The sequence below is a fragment of the Mesocricetus auratus genome, unplaced genomic scaffold (assembly GCF_017639785.1).
Source record: "Mesocricetus auratus isolate SY011 unplaced genomic scaffold, BCM_Maur_2.0 Super-Scaffold_6730, whole genome shotgun sequence".
Classification (NCBI taxonomy): Eukaryota; Metazoa; Chordata; class Mammalia; order Rodentia; family Cricetidae; genus Mesocricetus; species Mesocricetus auratus.
Genome location: NW_024429184.1, coordinates 84,882,011 through 84,905,383, shown reverse-complemented (window position 1 = coordinate 84,905,383; position 23,373 = coordinate 84,882,011). Strand labels below are relative to the sequence as shown.

Sequence of the window (23,373 nt, the reverse complement as noted above, 5' to 3'; positions counted from 1 at the left end):
TATATTTTCAATTATTTAAATAAGAGGACAAGAACATGGAAACACATACTCCAGGCTCCAATCACCAAAAACAACTCAAGAATTCTTACCACAGGTCCAGATTTCTATCTAATGAATAGTTTTCTCTTATGAAGCTATCAGATTTATTTTCTCTTATGAAGCTATCAGATTCATTAGTGTTTGAAAACACTAACTCAAACTTTTTCACCGTTCTTTGATTTTTCTAAGTTACATGACATTTATTTATTTGTTTGGTTTTGGTTTTTTGGGACAGAGTTTCTCTGTGTAGCTTTGGAGCCTGTCCTGGAACTCGCTCTTGTAGACCAAGATGGTCTCAAACTCAAAGAGATGTGCCTGCCTCTGCTTCCCAAGTGCTGGGATTAAAGGCGTGTGCCACCACCACAAAACAAGGGAGGCACGAGTAGAAAGCTATGACATTTCATGTTTCCTCCAAAAAATGCCTTACTAGAATCTGATCAACAACTGTGCTAGTGAACATTTTAAAGATCTTCAGTGTAAATTTATCCTGAAGGGGCTCTTCCTATTGATTTCTAGCAACTGCACTATCAGTAAAGGAAGTGTACTATTAAGATATGAGCTACCACTCTGTCCCAATCTCTACCCCAGAATATGCTGTTCTTTATTACTTCCAATGCCAGGCTAGAAGTTTCCTTCAGACTCTGGTCAGCTCCTGTTCACTCTGCATGATTCTCTGCGTGCCCACTCACTGTGATGGGTGGTACGTTCAACTTAATAGGACCTAGAATTTTGAGAAATGGAGCATGCCTGGCAAGATTGTCTTAACTTCTGCAGAAGGACTCATCTTCATTTTAAGCAGAGGATGCCACACTAAATAAGACAGCTCGATGGCAACAGCATACATTCCCAGGTCTCAGACTTCTGTTTGTGGGGGTGCAATGTGACTAGCTGCTTCAACTTCCTGCTGCCTTGACTTTCTGTCAGTGATGGAATGCTATGTTGAACTCTGAGCTAATAAAAACCTTCTGTCATCAGACCATCTTATTACAGCAACAGGAAACAAAACTAAAACACATTGTCAACAACTTTTCTGCACCATGGAGACCGGCTATCTACCTAGTGAGTAAAGATGAGATCAAATGTGGCCAAGATAGTAACATCCATCTGCCATCTAGTGGACTCCAGATACTTTAGTAAGGTCCTAATATTGATTTGTTCCCATCTTTTCTGAATCTGTCTTTCTTCAGCTCTATCTATCAAGTAAGAGTTCTTTCACATCTTTTAAATTTTTTAAAATTATTAACATCCCCATGTTTTCAATCACTATCAAATTTATTTCTCTATTAGACCCAAACTGATAGTCGTCATCAAGCCAGGTTCAAAGCAGTATGATGCAAAAGCAGTGTTTTGTTCTGTTTGAGTCCCCCCCCCTACATCCATGCATTACAAACTCCCAACTCAACGGCATTAAAAGACATGACATTCAGAAAAGTATTGAAGTCATAAGGACTTTATTATGAATGGATGGATGAATGTAATTATAAAGGGCTTGCCTGACATAAGAAACTTGTTTCCTTTTGCCTTCACTACACGCACAAACAGCATTCCTTCCTCTCCTTTGGAGAATGTGGCCAGTCAGCATCTCAGAAGCAAAGTAACCCTCTACATACAGACAGCTAGGGATGGTGGCATTTTGATATGACCTCTCACCTTCCGGAACTAGAAAAGGGACTTTATGAATTACCCAGTCTTGGATACCCTATCACAGCAGGACAAAGCAACTAAGACAGCCAGATATGGAAAATGGCCCTTCCATTAGTTCTACATTTGTAAAATGGATTGCGTATCTAGTAAAATGCAAAATATCAAAAAACTTTAAATCCCCAAATGTTCAGAGTTCAAGTAATCAGAGTAGCTATGCCCAGCTATAAGAGTTAGAAAACTTCTGATCCTATTTAAAGGATATCAGAAATATTAAAAAGGAAATAAATCTGAAGTATGACTTACCTCATTTTAAAGCTGCTTTATATGGGTGGATGTGATAAATAGGAAGCAGAGGACTTTAAGGGAAAAAAGGTCCCATGACACTTAGCATAATGTGATTTTTGTGTCCATATCATGTGACTGTCCAAACTCAGAATTTAAAACACCAAGAGTCAAGGCAGCACTTCTTCCACCAAATAGGTTTTGAAATATATTGTAAAGGGTGAAGGAGAAAAAAGAAATTAAATCTATTAAGAGGAAATCCATGTATTCAAAACATAGGAGAAATAATTGCCAGTTCAAGATGAGTATTTTTATTCCAGTGTGTTTCACAGTATGAATGAATGCCATGTGTGCAGGAGCCCTCAGAGATCAGAAGAGAGTACTGAACCTTGGCACTGGAATTACAGATGGTTGTGAGCTACCCAACTTGGGTGCTTAGAAACAAACTTAGGTAGGTCCTCTGTCATCTCTTCACTAATTGAGAATTTTATTTTATAACTGCATTTAGAAGACATTAGCCTAGAACATTAAGTACAAAATAATAAGTACCAGAAAACCCCCTAACTTATAAATTTTGCCAAAAAATAATCTGACTACAGAAACATATACCAAAGCAAATTCAAGGAGACAGGTCCTGAATTTGGTCAGAAATCTCAATGAAGCTGAATGATGAATTCACACTGATAATAAGGACAGTATATTTCAGTCTTGACTTATTTGTCCATATCTTTAATTCCTGATGTCAAATATTTTGAAACTACCTTGACTATGTGTGCATACACCTAGGGGACAACCTTGGGTGTCATGACCCAGGAATGTCTGTCTCCCTTACTTAAAAAGTATCTCTGAGATAGAACTCACTCATTAGACTCCAAAGCTGACCAGCAAGCTGTAGGAGTCCTCTTCTCTCAGCCTCTCCAAGACTGGAATTAAAGTATGCTTTGCCATGCCTGGCTTTAAAAAAATGAATTATACATGAGCAGCAAGCCCTTCATCAATAGAGCCATCTCTCCATACCATGTGACATTTTTACTTTTATGGCTCTGAGAGCTAGCATGGCACTGTGTACCTCTGAGTGAGGTGGAATTCACTATGTCTACCAGGCTGGCCTCACAGATCAGCCTGCCTCTGCCTCCCGAGTGCACTACTACACCCCACTATACCTTTTCATTTTTAAATCTGTTGTGCTCAAAACCTTGAAACCTCTTCCCTTTTCCTATTTAACATTTTCCCAGCAATATACCTTAAAAATGAGAGTGGTGAATTAATACAATTTTACATTTATAATACAGCTTTAAAATCTAATGTTTTCATTATCTAATTAAATTCTCAACTCAACAACCTCTGTTTTGACATTTTCCTCCAAAACTTTAAAGAAAAATCTCTGTAATATTAATTATACATGTAAACTCAATGATTCTTTGCAAAATTTAATGAGCATTTAGATTTACTTTTCACTTGTTTCTCCTAAATATATTGGGATTAATAACTGATTCAATCAATTCCTTTTATTTAGGTAAAATCTATCTTTCTTCATATATATTATAAAAGAAAAAATAATGCTCCTTGGGTAATATAAAACTGCTTTAAGATAAGCTGTAACATAATTTTAGAATGAGCTGGTTATATTTAGTATCAGAGATATGCTCTTGCAAATGAATGTTCGTCAGTCATTTCTGCAGCATGTCTTTGCTGATGCTTCCCAGCAATGAGCTATGTTATGTATGGCAAACATATAATTAATATGTAATTGGAACTTACAGCCTGGTTTTCTCTTTAGAAATTGTCTGTAGTGTACTTTACTAGGTGAAACGGCTCTCCCAGACTTACCTGACATAAACCTGTTATAATCTTCCTTTTAAAAGCCAGGCATAACTTAATCTTTAAAGTAACTCTACATTTGGTTACATAAGCCGTTTGCTACACAGCAGAACATCTCACAAAATAGAATGTCAGCAGCAACGAGATCTTAGTAAACAGCAGAACATCTCACAAAATAGAATGTCAGCAGCAACGAGATCTTAGTGCTAACAAATCTACTGGAAAGAGCTTCTCAAACTAGTCAGACAAATAGGTTGGAAACTTCACTGGCTAGGGAACACAAAAAGACAGCGCCTTAATAGCTTGAGAAAAAATTCTTTGGCCATATGTGCTTAGAAATTCTACATAACAATAAATTTATTTATTAAAGATACAGTCATTTGGGTAAAATGTTAATTTGTAGTATTTTATCATATTAGCATGCACTCTTTAATTTCATCATTTTTAAATGTATTACTTATGCTTTATTACATAATTTTAGTCTCATTGATTAAGATGTTTCCTACTAACCTTAAATATTAACACTCAGTAGAAACTGCAAAACACAGCTCTGTTCAGTTCTATCTAGAGATAAATTATTCAGGAAACTATAGGAAATAGTTTTAAACTACAATCATTTTTGGATTTTCCACACTCATTTTTTGTTTAGTTTCAGATTTGTCATAAATCTATAGCTATTAATGATTGGGATTAATCTAAAACTAAAATCTAGGCAATAACTACATTTCAAATATTAAATTCTCAAAATACTCTCTAAAACAATTTGTGAATTGTCAAGTATTATCAAGATTATCTTACAAAGAATCAAAGCATTAATTAAATAAGGCAGTTCTCTGGTAACACAATAAAAAAACATTCCATTAGCACTGAGCCGCCAATTATTGTAAATAACTGTTATTTACAAATATAACATCTTAAATATTCAAGTTATGAAATCGCAGAAACAACAAAATCCCATATGATACAAGAATTTAAGCTATTTCTTAAACTGCTTAACTACATTTAGTATACACACACACAAATATAAAATTAGGGTAGAGACTGAAAAGTTCCTTAATGTCAAAGAACTAAATGACTAATGGTGAGAATGTCAATAAAAGCTGGGTCTAGATAAATGGCAAGGAAGGAAATTACCCACTTTTGACTATTAAACATTTTTTGGTTTGAAGATCCAACTACGACTTCAGGACATATTTTAGTGTCTTCCAGTCCTGTTTTTGTATGAAAGCAAGCCTATGGATATTTCCAAGTTTAGATTATTAGGAATATACTTGATGTAAACATAGAAAAATATATGGTTTATATTTACTTTGTAAATGTAAGTAACAGCAAAAGTACATAATGAATTTATGGTGACTGTTTTATTGTGGTTTAAGTTTTATTTTCCTCTTCACATTTTTGGTGACTGTTTCCCACTGGTATCATCGACCAGATCTCTCAGGCGTGATAAATGTTGTAGGGCCCTTCATTAAAAAAAAAAAAACAAAAAGTACATTATAAACCAGTATTGAGAACTGAGTAGCCAATGTAGAAAGTAAGGAATAGTGATTACATTATTTATTGACTTCAAAATGAAGTTACAGAAAAACATAAAACTTTGATAACTACTTCTTATAAACTTTGACATCTGAACAAGTGAGAACTAAAATAAGTTAACATTCTATAAATATTTGCTTGAAATATCTGATATTCAATTTTTAGTTAATCTGCCTAAGCCTAATAAAAAATAGTATTGCATGTACTGTATTTAAAAAACATTTTTCATATAATTTTGCCAACAATTCTGCAAAACTATTTTTTCTTTTGCCATGCTATATGGATCATCTAGGAAGCAAGGCACATAATTCATTTAATAGTTATAGTAATGATAGCTTAAATTCTAAAAACAACACTTAAAAACCAGTAAAACTTCTCAGTAAACTCATTTTTATTCAGAAGGAAAGCAAGTAATTTCTCCAGTAAGACTGACTAATGCATACATTAATAATCTAGATTTTTTTCAAAATACACAACAGATAAAAGATCATATCTTTGGCAAATAGTATTGGTCAAACTCAATAACTACATGTAGAAGAATGGAACTCAATTCCTGTCTCTCACTCTTCACAAAATAATTCCAAATACATCGGATCTCAACATTAGACCCAATAATCTGAATCTGATAGAGGAGAATTAGGAAATATACTTAAACTTGTAGGTACTGGAAGGAACTTTCTGAACAGGAAAACCCAGGAGTTCAGACATTAAGACTAATAATTAGACACCTCACGAAACTATAACATTTCTTTATGGCAAAGGACACCACCTTATAAGTAAAGAGACAGCCTACAGAGGCAGAAAAAAATCTGTACCAGCTATACAGCTGACACAGGTTTAGTGTCCAGACTATATGAAGACCTCAAAAAACCTAAACACCAAAAAAAATCCCAGTTAGCACTAGAAAGTCAGTTCAGTGGTTAAAAAGCACTTTACTCTTGTAGAAGACTTGGTGGGTCCATTTCCCAGCTCCCATACAGTGGCTCACAACCACCCATAACTCCAGTTCCAGGGATCCAATGCCTTCTCCTGACTTTCACAAGGGACTAGGTACACATGTGATACATATACACATGTAGGTAAAACATTCATACACACAATATAAAAACAAAAGTAAATCCAACAAAAAGTTTTAATTGAAACACATAATTATAACAGTTCTCCAAAGAAGAAATACAAGCAACTGATATATATTTTCCTAACATCCTTAGTCATCAGGGAAATAAGAACTAAATGTAGTTTGAGACTTCATATTACTTTAGTCAGAATGGCTAAGATTTTAAAAAATGACAACAAATGATAGAATGAATATGGAAAAAGAAACACATATGCATTGTTGGTGCTAGAGAAAATTGGTGTAGTCACTATGGAAACCAATATGGAGGTTACTAATAAACTGAGACATAGATGTACCATATGATCTAGGTATATTTCCTAATTCTCAAGACTCTAGATCTTACTATAGAGATATTTGCTCATCTATGTTCATTGTTGTTCTTTTCACAATAGCCAAGAAATGAAATTAGCCTAGATGTGCATTAACTGTTTAAACAGATAATGAAAATGTAGTACCTTAGACAATGAAATAATATTCAGCTCTTAAGAAAAATGAAACTCTCAGATAAATGAAGCTAAAAATAATCATTGAGTGAAACTCACTCAGACCCAGAAAGAAAACTGTCACATGTTCTCTCATGTAGATAGTAGCTTTGAATCTTGAGACATACTGCCCACAGAAGATAGGGAACTAGTAAGGAGTCATGGGTAGAAGGGGTTTTCAAAGGAAAGGAGATAGGAAACAGGTGGGGATGAAGCAGGAATGGAAGCTAATAGAGCAAGAAGGATTAAGTGGGGTAGTGAATGGGTAAGCAAGGTAAAAGGAGTATAGAATTGAAGAAGTATAATATTGAAGAATCTTGAAAAACTGTAGAAATCTAAGACTTGTAGAAGCTTCCTAAAATATATACATGCACATATAAAGAGTTTATACGGAATTACCGATTTACAGTGGGACAATGCTTCTCCTAGACACCACAGGTTATGAAACAGAAAACCCAAAAGCCAGATAGGAGTTATCTCTTCCCAAAATGTTTGTCTGTGAAGTCCTACAATCTCCCTCAAATATTAGTTTATGGTCACTGTTCTTGGTTACCCTCAAGAAGTTGATGGTATAAAACCCTATTGATGAAAACACTACATACTTGAGTCATAGAACATAAAGAAATCAAACTAGTACCAATGTGAAAGCTTCATCCTTACTGCTTAGTATTCACAGTACTGAAAGACACTATGCATGTTAAGGAAACAATTAATTATCAATCCTACCTAACTGTGAACCCTATGAGCTCAACTATCACCCTGGCAAGATATGCCACTTTCTATTGGATTCAAGGTCACTGATCAATTAATATTTGTTCACATATTTAACATTTGTTTACACTAATATGGCCAAGAACTCATGGCTAGGTGGCCATAGGCCCTAGGGGAGAACCTGCTACTATTATTCTTCTAAATATACACAGTATTACACTGACTCCTAATGACCCTTCACACAACATTCATCAGAGAAAATTATTTTTGTAGAAGAGGGTAATTAACATAGGGCCCACATCTGGCCAACATACAGTAAATAAAAAATAAAGGAGTGCTCAAACCCAAACGGGGAATCTATTTCACACCCATTCCTCCAAATATTCAGAGATTATCGCATTTTATATTTCTATAACCAAATGCAAACATAAAGAACCCTTATTGCATGACAATACAAACAACTTGTAGTGTTTACTGCATTATTATTTAGGACAAAATGACTAAGAAAATTAAATGTACTGTTACACAAAACATTCTACTTCAGAGGTGGGAAGTATTGTAGTGATAAATTATTTATGATTTATTAAAGCTTGCCTGAGGATTCAGAAAACAAAGTCAGCCACAAGCTATATTACTGAATTCCACCTTGATTTTTGTCAAGGGAATGACTAAATTAGATTTTTGTTCATATTAGTAAAGAATACTTACTTTTGAAGAGACCTAGTAATCGGAATCATATTTTCCTTCAATTGCAACTCAGAGAAATCATCCTCTGACACCTATTTTTAAAATAAAAAAAATTAAATAATTAGCTATACCAAATTATTTTTGGAGATCAATTAGTACTCTCATTTTTCCTTCATTCTAAAACTACAACTACTTACTCATTGTTCAATTCTTCTAAAATATGCTTCTAAACATACATGCATTAAAGAATCTTACTTTAGCTTGAAATTACATCTTCATGGGAAAGGGACAAGAACTCCTGAGCAAATTGGGAGCAGGGGAAGGGGGGGAGGAGGGAGGTTGGAAAAAGAGAAGGGGGGAAAAGGAGGGGAGAGGAGAACAAGAGGGACCAGGAACACTGAAACAGGGGAGGAATAAAGAAGAGCAAGAAAAGAGATACCTTAATAGAGGGAGCCAGTATAGGTTTAAAGAGAAATCCAGCACTGGGGAAATGTCCAGAGATCCAAAAGATGATCCCCATCCCAACTAAGAATCTAGGCAGTAGTGGAGAGGCTGCCTTTGATGCCTTTCCCCTATAATGAGATTGATGACTCCCTTAATTGCCATCCTACAGCCTTCATCCAGTAACTGATGGAAGTGGAAGCAGACACCCACAGCTAAGCACTGAGCCAGACTCCTGGAATCCAGTTGTTGAAAGGAAAGGGAGGATGAGCAAAGCAGTCAATACTGTGCTGGAGAAAACTACAGAAACAGCTGACCTGACGTAGTAAGAGCACACACACAGACTCCAGTCGTAAAGCTGGGTAACCAACATTGGACCGAACCAAGCCCTCTGAATGTAGGAGGCCTGAGCAGTCTATGGGACCTCTAACAGTGGAACCAGTATTTCTCCATACTGCACAAATGGACTTTGAGAGCCCATTCCCTATGGAGGGTTACTATTTCATCCCAGATACATGGAGGAGGACCTAGGCCTCCCCCCAAATGATGTGACAGACTTTGATGATGCCCCATGAAAGGCCTCACTATTCTTGGGGAGTGGGTGGGAGGGTGGGTTGGGGGAGCTGGTGGGGAGCATGGGAAGATGGGAGGGAGAGGGAACAGAGAGATTGATATGTAAAATAAGACTGTTTCTAAATAAAAACAAAAAAGAAATTACATCTTCACATAAGAGGTTATGTGTCAGTGATGTTTAAAAGAGTTAGTGAAGGATGGGTTATATAGTACCTTAATGCTATGATTAGAGCACCAGGAGAAAAAAATGAATACTGTAATTTAAACAAACAGGTTGGGATACTAATGCTGATTCATTCATCAAGCTCACTGACTAGAAAAAAGCTCTAGTGAATGGCAAGAAAACTGATCAGGAAAAAAAAGTCAGGCACAGAAATTCAAACAATGCATAATCTCACTTACATATGGAATGTGAAAGGAACAACTGTTAAAACCCTGGGACTATTGTTACGGGCAGTTGGGAGCCACCCAGCATGGGTGCTGGGAACCAGACTTGAGCATTCTGTAACAACAAGCCTTCTTAGTCACTGAGCTATTGCTCCAGTCAGTGGATCACACAGTAAACTAGAGGCTAGCTGAGCAATGACAGATGAGATGTTGATAAGTATATAAAATTACACTCAGGAAGGATAAGTTCAAATTAGCCACTATATAACTACGGTGGTCATAGTTAATAATGTATTATCAACTTGAAAATTTCAAGGAGATTCTAAATGTTCTCATGATTTAAAAAAGTACCTATAGAAGGTAATATACATCAATTAGCTTGATTTAGCTATTCCATAATTTATACCGATTTAAGGTATCATATTACATAAGAAATATCGATTTTTTGTCACAAAAAGAAAATAAAACTGAAAGTAAACAGGTTAATTAGTTTATATTCATGTCCCACTTGCTAGTTAAGTGGCAGTTAGAAGTTCACTGCAAGTAGATATGGGAAAATATAAACTCTATGGTCCTGTACTTTGAAAATTAATCCTCTACAGAATAATATGAAGCAGGAACAAATTTTCCAAAATTTCTAAGAAATGCATAAATTAAAAAAATGTTGTCCTCAGAAGTGCCAATAAACACATAGTAACAAAAATAAGTTTGAATATGAATGCTCCTATAGCTCAAGTGTTGATTCTCAAATAGCAGCACTATTTTGAGAAGTGGTAAAAACTGAGAGACAGGACCTAACTGGAAGAAATTGCTCACTGGGGCCTGTCTTCAAAGGTTACATATGCTCTCCAGTCCCTTCCTCACGCTTTTGCCTTAGTAGGATCATGAGATGCACAGCCTCTCCCCTTCCTACTCCCTAACACCACGCTACCTTGATGTTCTGCCCATCGTGGACCCAGAATCAGTGAACTGATTATGAACTGAAAGCTCTGAAACTACAAGTCAAAATAAATCATGTTTATGTCATATATTCTGCCACTGTGATGAGAAAAATAACATACAATTTTAGATAAAATCATACATCTCAGTTCTTAAGTTCATGCTTACTTGCTTGATCTCTTCTTTTGACTCTGTATTTTTTTTCTGATTAAAACTTTCTTGCACTGCTTGGAGGTTAAATAACATTTGTTTCAAGGCTTCAACAGGACCATGATGCTTGCCTCCAGATAGGGTAGAGCTCTAAAGTTAAATGAGATGATAAAATTAAACTATTCAAGTATAAAAGGAAAAAAGGACATTGTTTCTATAATATTCCTCAGCAAAGAATTAATGCAAAAACCCAGACAATGTGTTAAAATTGGTTTTTAAAAATCAAATCTGTTATATCTGTGGTCTTACGTAGCACTGGCCCCTGCAAGCTGCTCAACCTGCCAGAAAAGATGTGCCTACCAGTGTAGCAGCACCATGACTGCTACAGGGTAGTACTTTCTGATAGGACTTCAGGAATGAGCCACAGAAGGGAATTTTATGATGTCTGGTCAGCAGCCCATGGCTACAGGAGGTCACAGGTCTAAAGCAGAACTTTACTACTGTTATTCTGCTAAGTAGGCAAGTTGTAGTTCTGGGCTGCTCTCAGCCTTGGCAGAGCAGCTTCTTTTTGTAGTGGACAGTACAGTCAATGGAGAGATGTGAAACTAGTTAAAATGATGAGAACACAAGAGTGAATTCTCAGACATCTATATTAGTGCCACATGGCTAAGGGAACACCATGGGAGAGGTATACTGTCCTGTCCTGTGGAGCTCACAGCAGCTCTGGTTGCATGTATAAGAGCTAGAGAAGAGGAACCAGTCAACATCCCAGAATAGATGACATAAACGATCTCCAGGCCCATCCTTCACTGAAGAGTGACTAGGAACTGACAAGTTTATGGGAGAGGGCCCATATGAGGATGTGGCCATTGGTAGGTTTCTCTGCTCCAGTGGATGATGCCACACCCATCACATATGGACAGAACTGGATTTAGTGTTACTGAAACAAACAACAATGACAACAAAAGAAAACAAGACATGAAGCTGAGAGGGGGGCATCATATGGGAGAATTTGGAGGGTGAAAGTATTTCATTTTATATATATATATATATATATATATATATATATATATATAAACTTCTCAAAGAAAAAGTGTGTGTTGTATGTTGTGTATTTCATTATATATATATATATAATTCTCAAAGAAAAAGTGTGTGCGTGTGTGTGTGTGTGTGTGTGTGTGTGTGTGTGTGTGTGTGTGTGTGTGTGTTATGTGCTGTGTTGGCTAACTACTCCTAGGCATGTGCCTGACTTGGAGTGTTGTTGATACATCCAGTGTCACTCCACTGGAGAAGACCAATCAAAGAAAATGTTCTTAAAAATCAAAACTACTAATTTGCCGCCTCTCCATACCTAGTCTCCAGGTGAATATAAATAGTAATAAGCAGTTTAGCATATTCCTCCTAATCCTTGTTATTTTAAAGTTAATATTATAGATTTACTTAACATTTTAAAACCACAGCTTTTAGACAAAAATTTCTTCAGAATCCAGGTAAACCAAAATGTTCTTTTCAAATGTCTAAAAGAAATTAGTTACCAACTGAGTGAGAGCTAGATTTCAGATAAATCTTTCTCAACACACTTTCAAGTATGCTTTCACTGGTCTGGATAAGGGAAAGAGGAAACCTTACTCACTGGCTTGTGAAAATGTACCATTTTTGTAGTCACTATGTAAATAGAATGACTAGTCCCCAAAAACTGAAAAAAGAACTGCCATATGACCCAGCTACTATTCATGTTATATACTCAAAGAACTACAAGAACATGCCAGAGACATGTGCACATCCATGTGTACTTCTGTACTCTTCATAATGGCCAGGAAATAGATCCAACCTTGATGTCCAGCAACAGGTGAATACATAAAGAAAATGTGATACATAAATAACAACAAAACTTTATGCAGGCGCAAAGAAAAAAATCACATTTGCATGAAAATGAATGAAACTAGAAATCATGTAGAAAATGAGCTAAACTCAGAAACACTGCCTTTCCTCTTATATAGACCTGAGATTTAAAACTAGATTTTCAATTGTATATGTGAGTGTATGTGTGTGCATGCATGTGTATTATGTTTTCATAAAGAGATGTCATCTTTTTCCCTCTTTAGAGCCTTCCATTTAAAAGCCTAACAACCAAATTGCTAACTTTCCATGTATTCAAAGAGCGTGACAGTACTTAAGTATACAGGATCCTTTGAAGATAGTCATAAGGATATTTAATTTATTCAACTATTTGGGAATGTATACCTACTTCCACTTTGAGTGTCACTGGCTCATGACATTTCTTAGGAGTTCCTAAGTGGCTACTTCACAGTTACTAAAAACATATTCCTTTCATCAGGAGGTGGGGGAGAAGAATGAGTAACAATAAATGCTTAAAATGGTAATGAGATTTAGTTTGGAGAGATGAAAAGGTTCTGGACACAGTTGTTGGTGGACTGTAAGACTATCAAGTTATTAAAAATGTCACTGAACTATATACTTAAGAATGAATTAACAGTGTATTTTATGTCAAGTATACTTAACTACAATAAAATAAAAGCTCAGAAAGAGCAACAGTGTAAGGATCCAGTTAGGCTGAACATCAGTACTCATCACTCAATATTCTGAGACCTATCACTGAAATCTAATAGTGAATGTTTCTGAGGACATCATTTTTGTTCTTCTGATCCAGTCATGTTTCACACATTCAGAAAACTAGTTAAACTTCTTCTAAGTAACATACTAAAAGCTACCTCCATGTGAGTTGGTTATGGAGAAGTATCAGAACAAGAAAAAAATCAGACACTATCCCAGAGGAAACAAAGAGTGGCCTATGGAAATTGAGAAAATAAGACAGGACAGCTAAGCAGTGCAGAGAAACAGAAAGGTAACTCAGTGGAAAGTAAGCCGAGCCCAACAGCTCTCTGGTAACAAGTAGGAAACAGAAGCTCCATCACAAGGTAATTGAGGTAATCCTAGTGAACGCGGACAAGCAGGCTTACCCACAAGATCAGATCACAGTTCTCTCAAGCTTCAGAAGTGGCTAAAAGTTTTGTTAACTTCTTTTGTGACTTCTCCAGCAGGATGGAGGAGCAATGGAGAGCACCTCTGCTACATGGCATCTTGAGACGGTACTAGTCTTAGGTATTTTTGTTATTGTTGTTGCACTACAATACCATGACCAAGGCAACTTACAAAAGAAAGCATTTGTCTGGGCTTACAGTTTCATGGGTTAAGAGCCCATGACAGTAGCAAGAATAGATGGGAATTCACATCTTGATCTACAAGTAGGAGGCAGAGAGAAAACACATTGGGAATGGTGCAAGTATTTTGAAACCTCAAAGCCCAAGGCCTAAGAGTAAAACCACAGACTTCCTCAACAAGTCTACACCTCCTAATCCTTCCCAAACAGTTCCACCAACTGAGGACCACGAACTCAAACATGAAAATATGGGCGCCACTATCACTCCGACTACCACAGTACCTATTTGTTTAAATTAAGATACCCTGGAGCCTAAGAACTGGGAGCCTAAATTCAACCTGCTGCTGAAATAGATGCTGGGAGACACTACTAAGCTACATAAATAGATGACAGACAGACAGGCAGACAGACAGATAAGATGCAAACATCAGCTGGTTTAGCCCAGGTAGTAAATGCTACAGGGGGAAGGAGACTCACCCTAAGTAGCTTCATCAAATGAGAAAAACACTGGACTCTTATAGTCAAGAGTCTGAGGTGAGCAAGTGTATGTAACTCTGAAGTGATGAGATTTACTGCTGTTGAGTCCAAGAACTCAGAAGTTCTAGCAAACTAATGATATCCAGTCACATCCCTCTACCAGAACGGTTAATGTTTGAGAGTTTATAAAACATCAGCCTACATGAATCTCAGTTGTAAAGTTGCCTTCTCTCTGTACTGCAAAAATATTTAATACTTTCTCTCCAGCTAGAATATTAGGTACTTTGAGGCAGAAGAACTTAAGAGTAGCTGGAGGTCGAGCAAATGTACCTAACACATAGACTAAGAATGGGCAGATCTAAGAATGGGCAGCAGAGGTCCCTGGTACACAACACAAGGAAGTTAATAGGCAGCTTTCATAGACATCCCACCCTTGTTCAACACAAGCTCAGCACCAGCCCAGTCACAGCAAAGATATTCAAAGCTGATGTTGTGTTCTAACATTTGTTTCTCTACCAATGTTCTTCTACTAAGTTAATGTCATCACCTAACTGCTTGTGTAGAATATCTTGGATTCCTTCAAGACACATCTCAAAGCTAGCAATGGCTGGTCACCTCCAATGTGCCCACTCTACTCAAATCATTACTGTACTATTCTGCAGAATGCAATGGTCTCCTGCATGAGTTCTCTACTCCTTCTCTAGCGTCTCAATGCATTTTCTACTCCATAAATCTCCTAGGCACGTAGCCACCTTCTTACCATTCTTTTGTTTGCTTCTTCTGATGGAGCCACACTGACTCATTCTGATAATCCTTAACATGTCAGTCATACTCATACTTTTATTTCAAATCATGTGTCATATCTCAATTGCATGTATGTATATCTATATTTGTAAGTCATATGAACAAACTTTGTAAAATAAGGTAATAATTTAAACTATTATGGTATGTATACTGTTGAGGAACTGACCGTCAAAGAAAAATCATTCCCCTTACAACGGTCTCCTTTATGTTTTCCAGGGGTAGGGGTGGGGGGACACAATGTAATGACAGTTGAAGCTGCATATATAATTCAACTCTAGAATACTAAAAGCAATTAAAGTAGTCATGGTTTTGTGGGTATGTTGGAGAAAAATGGATTTGGGAACTTTTCATTGGTTTAAAATATTAAATAACAGAAATCAGTATCTACAAAATAACTACAAACTTTCTTTCACTATAAAGAGTAACTTTACTCACCTGGTTCTCATCATTTAAAAAGTCTTCAAGAATCTCATTAGTACATTGTGTCCTGGAACTTTGTTGAGGACTGTCATCAGCTTTAACAGGGACAGGAGATTTACTAAACAGGGTTTAAAGGATATAAGCAGTAATTAAATTCTCAAAGTTTAATAAGTAGGCATTATATAACTGAGACAGCTCAGCAGTTAAAAGCACTTGCTATGATTGCAGAGGACCCACATCGTGTGGCTCATAGCCACTTGGAACTTCAGTGCCAGCAGATAGACAGACAGACAGACAGACGGATGGACAGACAATATATAGATAGGTAGGTAGGTAGATAGATAGACAGATTGATCGATCGATTTCACCCTCTTCTGGCTTCCACAACACTGTAACTGCACATAGGCACACACTTAACAATCAAGTTGTGAACAAAAAACTAATGCTACAGATATGACTCATATTAAAGTTATGTATTAATTCCCTAATCTTGTCCCTAAACCATATCAAAATTGAGCAGTTCTGTACCCCTTGCTTCTTCTTTCCAGCTTTATAGACAATACATATATAAAGTAAACTACTACTCCTCAACTGACTCTCCCAGTTATGGAATAGCTTCAGAAGTTCATGTGTTTGACAAGTACCTTTTCCCAAGTAAATACTGGGAAAGCTCAGAGTGTAGCTCAGTAGCAGAATGCTAACCTAGCATCAGGAGGCTCCGAGTTCAATTCCCCATGCCATGCATATATATCAAACAAGTTTTTTCCAATGATAATCAGAAAAATCAAAAACTCAGCAGAGTCTTTACTTCAGTGGCAATTTTATGTTCTTCTACTTCTAGACAAGACAAACAGATATCCAGAACAGGGAAAACTGAGAGGAAAGAAAACTTAATTTTAAAATCTAAATCCTGGGGCTAGGAAAGTTGGCTCAGAGGTTAAGAGCACTGGCTGCTCTTCCAGAGGTTCTGAGTTAAATTCCCAGCAACCACATGGCAGCTTACAACCATCTATAATAAGATCTGGTGCCCTCTTCTGGGCTGTAGACATACAGGCATAACACTGTATACATAATAAATAAGTAAATCTTAAAAAAAAATCCAAATCCCAAACTGAAAATTTTAATCCCAGTCCCACCTCTATATGACTTCAGGTAATTTTCCTGTTTAATCCTGGGTATCATCTACATTTCTTGTCCTTATTTCACGAAGGTACTATAAAATAACTAATTCTCTATGTGCTTTATATACTCAATAGTCACTGCTTTCTTGACATTCTAAATAGTAAAATATTCACAACAAAATAAAAATGCTCCCAAATTTAAATTCTATTTGTCGCAGAAATAAATGAAATTATCCTGTTTCTTTATATATCACTATAAAGATATACTACTAATTTAAAAACACAATATCCAGTAATCTTTATATAAAATTCAAACACTGCATGCTAATTATTTTCTTAGTAAGAAGCACAACCTTGTTGATATATCTAACTTATACTTTGCTATAAGCTTTTTCTCAGTCTGGGTAGTCTTTTCGCTCACCACTCAACAGTACAATTTTAGATATTCATTGACAATACAGACCACAGAGACATTCACTACACTATCCTATTTTTATAGTTAAAATTTCACAACAAAATCTGTTTCAAGTATAATTATTTTTTATTATATTTTACTGTGTGTGTGTGTGTGTGTGTGTATGATGTGTGTGTGTGTGTGTGTGTGTGTGTAGTGGGTGTATGGATGTGTTTGGGCCAAGATCAATCTCATATGCATTCAGCTATTATTATCTACCTTATTTTGAAGGTCTCTCCCTGAACCATGGTTTTCCAAATCAGCAAGACTAGTTTACCTAAAAACCCAGAGATCCTCTTATCTGCCCCACGCCCTGGGATTACAGGTGCACACCACTATACCAGGCTTCTTACATGGGTGCTATGGTTCCATTCTCAGGTCCTGTGCAAGCACTTCACCAACTGCCCCATCTCTCCAGCATCTACATTCTAACTTTTAGAACCCTAAATGCAAAACACATATAGTAAATACATTCAAAAATTCTAATCTTAATCAGCACTGATATTTATCCCTCACTTTGGTCTCAACTGAAAACAAAGCATTGTATCTATTCTTTGCTAACACAAAGACTAACTGGTTAGGAAATGAGAAAAATGAAGGAAGTTAACATTAAATAAGCTAGTTATAAGTTCCTTTTTAAAAAGATATTATTGAAATAAAACTAAAAGGAGAAAATAGTTTTCTGAGTAATCACCCTCGGTCAGAAACTAGACTTCCATTTTCAAATCAATCATTTCTCCATCTTCAAAACTTAAAGAGCTTACACTGATATCAAAGGAAAAAGTAAGAGATGGGATAGGATGACAGTAAACATTGAAATCCCAAATCGAAGTATTCAACTGAGAAACAACGGAAAAGAACCCACATACTTGAGACCTGAAGGCCAGCCTAGGCTACAGAGCATGACACTGTCACAAAAAAAGGAAAAAGGATCCAGAATTCCGGAAGACAATCTACTAAGACACAGAAGAGATATCAAAACACGTCTCTGGTGAGTCCAGATGGAGTAAATAGACTAATGAAATTGCCTTATATAAGCACTGATCAACACCGTGCTCATCTTAGGTGTGTAGGCACTTTTTGAATTATTCTAAAAAACAGTGCCATGGGAAATCTGAGCATACAAATGAAAAGAAAAGAACCCTACAAACCACAACAGACCATATCTAAAATGTACCGTCATCTCATGAGAGCAATGACTTAAAAGAGAAAATCAAACTGCAAACAAGAAGTGAACAACAAGTGTCGGGAAGACTTAACATTTAAAAAGCAATGAGAATTCAGCAATACTACTCCAATTACAAAATAAGTTTTTTCATGTTACATTATATATGCATATAGTTATATATTTGATCATATATACATATACATATACACACACACAACTCAACAGTAAAACAAAATGAACATGTAGCATGTATTCTATGGATGTATATGAAACATTATATCATCTTGTATTAACAAATGAAAAAAAAACTTAAACAATATGAAAGCTGGATCATACCACCATTAATTATTAAGTGATGTGGAAAGAAAATCTGATATGGACATAGCACTTTCTCATTTGGTGCACTAAACAACGTCACTTACTTACAAAGTAACAGGGACATTTTCCCATGATCGCTCTGCTTCAAGCTTATCTAAGGAACAAGGGCTGTCATCCTTCTCCACAGGCTTTGCTAAGTCTTCAGTAGATTGTCTGAGATTCTTCTTGGCCTTCAGGATAAGCAATTCAATTTTGTCACCTAATTTTAAAAACACTCTTTAAGAAAAAAACACAAGTCTCAAAACATCTCACAGTCAACAGGAAATAGAGTATTTGGAATGTGCACATCTACAACAACAAATTAGAACAGAGTATGATACTTTAAACAAAGAAAGCAGAGAACTTCTAAAGCTTTAAAGTGCTAATCATTCTCATTATAAAAATGCTATTACATCATAAAACTGACAAAGTATGTTAAATTTCAACATATGCTTCGTTTTAAAGGACTAAAAAACAAAACATTACCACAGAATGGCTTTGGGGACTGTCCTGGGAGAAGTGGATTCTCACACTGACACTGGCCATTTTCAGAATCACATTTATGTTCGTTAACTAATCCTTTATTCTCAATGAAGGAATCTGTAAGGTTTGAAGGCTGAAAAGAATATTCAAAACAATTGATTCTATTTGTAAGCTGAGTAGTTCTTTGTGTCTGGTAACTATGCATAGGGGAATATTCATCTTCATTAAGTAATTTAGAAACACTTTGACTATTTGCGTCAGGTAGCAAGTCTTGATTGTGGAGCCAAATTGGATACTTAAAATCAGGTATACTAGTTACCCCTGAGACATTAAGATCAGATTTCTGGCTAGTGAGCCATCTTGGATAATTTGAACTGTCCTTGAAAGATGATTCCTTAGGAAAGGATAAAGATGATTCCAAAACATGTTTATTATTTCTATTCATAGGTTTTGGGGTTCTGAGCCTACCACATTTCTTTCCATTTACATTTGTATACACATCAGGAGTAACTACATTATCCTTGCTCTTGGGAGTAAAGTCTACATGAAAATTTGGTTTCTTTTTAATGTCCGATGAATCCTGTGTTTCAATGTATTTCTTGTTTTTCTTGCTTAGTCGGTGACCAGGTATAACGGAAATGAAGGAAAAAGATCCGTCTGCTGGAAGTCTCAACAAATCATCAGTTGTTAGGCTAATGGAGTCCATATCATTAATAGTCTCTCTTCTATAGTATAAGGGCTTTGTGTGCTGTTTGTGATCAAGACTTTCAAAAGCTGAAAAGCAAAGCATAATTCTGATTATTTTCTTTATCATATGTAATAGTCAATAGTAAATGAGAATTAAAAATTTAAAAATCTTTTTGGTGCTTTCCCTTTATCATTAGTTTTGAATGGAAATATTAAACATACAAAGTGGTAAACATAAAACATGCTGTTTCATACCTCTTCAGTGTTTAATTTCCGTATATATTGCAATCAGCTGACTTTGTATATGTTCTTTAACTTACTGTTTCTTCAACATTCCCCATGCAGACATTCCTTTTACATTAATACAATCACAGTAAAGCTGGTTATGGAAAACTGGATAATACTGCATGGGGAAGTGTGCTATTAAGCCAGGTGGAAACACAATTTGCTTTCTCTATCCTAGTGACCCTGCAATGGCATAGCCACACAGAATGCTGTTCTAGGTCTCTTCTAGAATGTATCACCCACATCCTTCCCATTCTATACTCTTCTGCAAGTGTTCAGTAGAGTGCTTATCAACAATTCATTTTTCCAGACTGGTATTCATGAAACCTTTATTAAAGACAGACTCTTAGTATATTGTGACTATTGATCCATATAGAATACAAATGCTAAAAAAAAATATTCCTGTCTGACCAGCTGAAACTGAGCAAGCATAAACTCAGAGTGATTGGGATTATTTAGGCATTAGCTTGTTAAGACAACAATAGCAATATTCTTTCCATCATGCCAGGGAAAAAAAGGCTTAAGAGTTTAGGATCAACCACTTACAATTGTTAATTGTATTTACTGGTGTCCTCTCCAAGGTCAAAAGTTCTTAACTAAAAATTCCTGGGATCCTGACAAGTATACAACCCATTTAGAAAATATAAAGACTTCAGCAATATAAGTTATCTTTATTCAAAAATAAAAAATATCCAACTTTATAAGGCACATCTCTCTAATATGTTAATCACTGAACATAAAAGAATGCAAGAAAGCCTAAAAAATAAAACAAGCATACCATTGTTTGGTTTATGCACACAGCTGGAAAATCGCAGCATATCACCAGACTCTTCATCAGTGTTCACTCTGCCAGTGTTTGCTCCTGAATGTTCTCTGCTTAGATCAAAATCATCAATATAGGCTTGCAAAGCCTCGGAAGCAGAACTGTACAATTTGTCCTTATACTGAAAAGAGCCACCAGAGCTGGAGGAGCTGCTACCACTTAGGCTGCAGCTCGCCAAGAGAGAAGATACTGAAGATTCCCGCCAACAAACTCTGTGTTTTGTGTTTGACTTTGCCATGGTTTTCTCAAAATGAGTCACTCATTTCCATTAAACACTGCAATACAAAAGCAAAACGTTACAGTACCAACGGATAATGACTATAAGCAATAAAAACAAATGTGTAAACAAAATTTTTCAATAATAAAATTATCAACAATGGGTATTCCTATTTAAGCACTGAATGTTTTCTATTATCTTTACTGTTAGTCATTTCATGAATGATTTAGAAAAAACTTGAATACCTACTAAGTGTTTGGAAAAACACATACAAAAATTATCTCAACATATATATGGAATACCAAGGGAAAGGTGGTCACTTTTTAAAAGTCCTAAAAACTACTAATGGACAGCTGTTTTTTATTATGGTATATATGGTAATATATTCTATGACATCACAATACCTACCATTCTCCAACAATAGCATTACTTTAAGACTTATAAGCCTATTGCCATGCATTCCAGATAGCAGGTAGTCAATTTTTAAGCCAAATAAAGCATCAGAAACAAGAAGGAACAAGGAATGACAGGCACCAATATGAAATTTAGCAAACTCTTTCCCCCCAAAAGATAGCTATAGAGAACAAAATAATACTTATGTACAAAAAAATTTAATCAACAAATCTTATTTCAGAGTGGGCCAGCTATAAGCCTTTTTAAAAATAAGAATGTCCTCTTAACCTTCATATCCTTGATATTTTTCTTTTTTAATTTGTTTAAATCTTATTTTATGTGTACAGGTTTTGTGCCTATCTGTGTGTCTGTGTACTACATGTGTGCCTGGTGCCCAAAAAGGCCAGAAAGGGCTGCAGATGCCCTGGAACTACAGCCACAGACATCTGTGAGCCACGTGTGGGTGCCAGGAATTGAACCTGCGTCCTCTGGAAGAGCAGTCAGTGCTTTTAACCAGTGCAGTTTCTTTAGTTCCTGTATTTTTAATTCTTAAATAGATTCAGTTCACCTTTCTTAAACAAGTTTTAACTGATTTGGAAATTCTTTTAATGTATTCAACGTTCTGTTTTTCTAGTAAAATTGAGAGAACTAAGCATAACAGTAAGAGTATATTTGTAAACAAGAATAGAACAGACAGGTATTATCTCAGAGCATAAAAGTTATTGAGAATTGAAGTATTTTCTGTACTAAAAATTCACACATAGGATTCGATGACGTTGCAAGGTCAAACATTTAAATCTGGAGATAATTTTGAAATTTTTTTTGTTTAATGTAATACTAGCAATGACAAGTTTGACTTTAAAATATAACAACTTTTCTAATTAAATATGAGTCAGAGGGTTGTAGTTGCTCCTGCCTGTATTCCTAGCGCTTAGGGGCTGAGGGAGGAAGTAGCATTGGTTAGCAACATCAGAATATAATATTCGTGGTTGCTCAACACCCTGCTATTGGTTTTTCTTTAAAGAAGAACTAGAAAAAGTCAATTTTATGCTTTCTTTATCCTTCTTACGCATCTTTAAATTAGCCCAACTAAACCCGCTTGAGTACCATTTATGTCTTATCAGAATACAAATTCGGCTGCCAATTCTACACAAAGCCTCAAGAACAAGCAGACTCTTCAGAGGGAAAGCTGTTGGATTTGTGGGTGGCTGAGGGTTAGCGCTCCATTTACATGGCAAAAAAAAAGAAAACCCGGAATTCTTAGGCAAAGTTTTCAAGCCTGTGCAAAAGCAGAATAGTTTAAGAAACCCCTGAGCACCTACAGCCCTGCTCCCAACAGTTATCAAAACATTTTAACTGTTTATGATACCCCCCACCACCACTTCCATTTCAGCCACAGGACTGAATTACACGTATTTTAAGCAAATTCCATATATCTTACCCTTCCCCTCCGTGAGCGTGTCGGTTTGAAACCTCCAAAGTGAAATTCATCGTGTTGAATGGTAAACTTAGGGCAAGAAATCCCAAGCCCCTTGGTTCCAAACACAGACTGTCTGTGCCAAGAGCGCAAAGGAAGTTGTTGCACTGGACGTTAACTCCGGATCGCTCCGCAACTTCAGAGCAACTCCAGGACGCCGCAGCTCTGAGAGTTCTGGAGCGTGGGGGCCAAGGCCGGCTTAGTCTGCAGAGGG

At 36.1% G+C, this 23,373-nt stretch overlaps 1 protein-coding gene across 3 annotated transcripts; it reads right to left on the bottom strand.

Moving 5' to 3' along the window:
• Positions 1-4,125: 4,125 nt before the first annotated feature.
• On the bottom strand, positions 4,126-23,273 carry CUNH18orf54 (chromosome unknown C18orf54 homolog). 3 transcript variants are annotated; one of them, XM_013116739.3, is made up of 8 exons: positions 23,124-23,273; positions 21,028-21,347; positions 19,281-20,051; positions 18,864-19,014; positions 15,710-15,812; positions 10,828-10,959; positions 8,341-8,411; positions 4,126-5,249 (listed from the first exon to the last, which is right to left on the bottom strand). In XM_013116739.3, the coding sequence occupies exons 2-8, from the start codon at positions 21,308-21,310 to the stop codon at positions 5,177-5,179; spliced, it is 1,584 nt and encodes a 527-aa protein (XP_012972193.1). In that variant the 5' UTR covers positions 21,311-21,347; positions 23,124-23,273; the 3' UTR covers positions 4,126-5,176. The 3 variants fall into 3 exon arrangements, with proteins under 3 accessions (XP_012972193.1, XP_012972194.1, XP_040597563.1); XM_013116740.3 differs by lacking the exon at positions 10,828-10,959; XM_040741629.1 differs by lacking the exons at positions 4,126-5,249; positions 8,341-8,411; positions 10,828-10,959 and having other exon boundaries at positions 18,860-19,014.
• Positions 23,274-23,373: the final 100 nt, after the last annotated feature.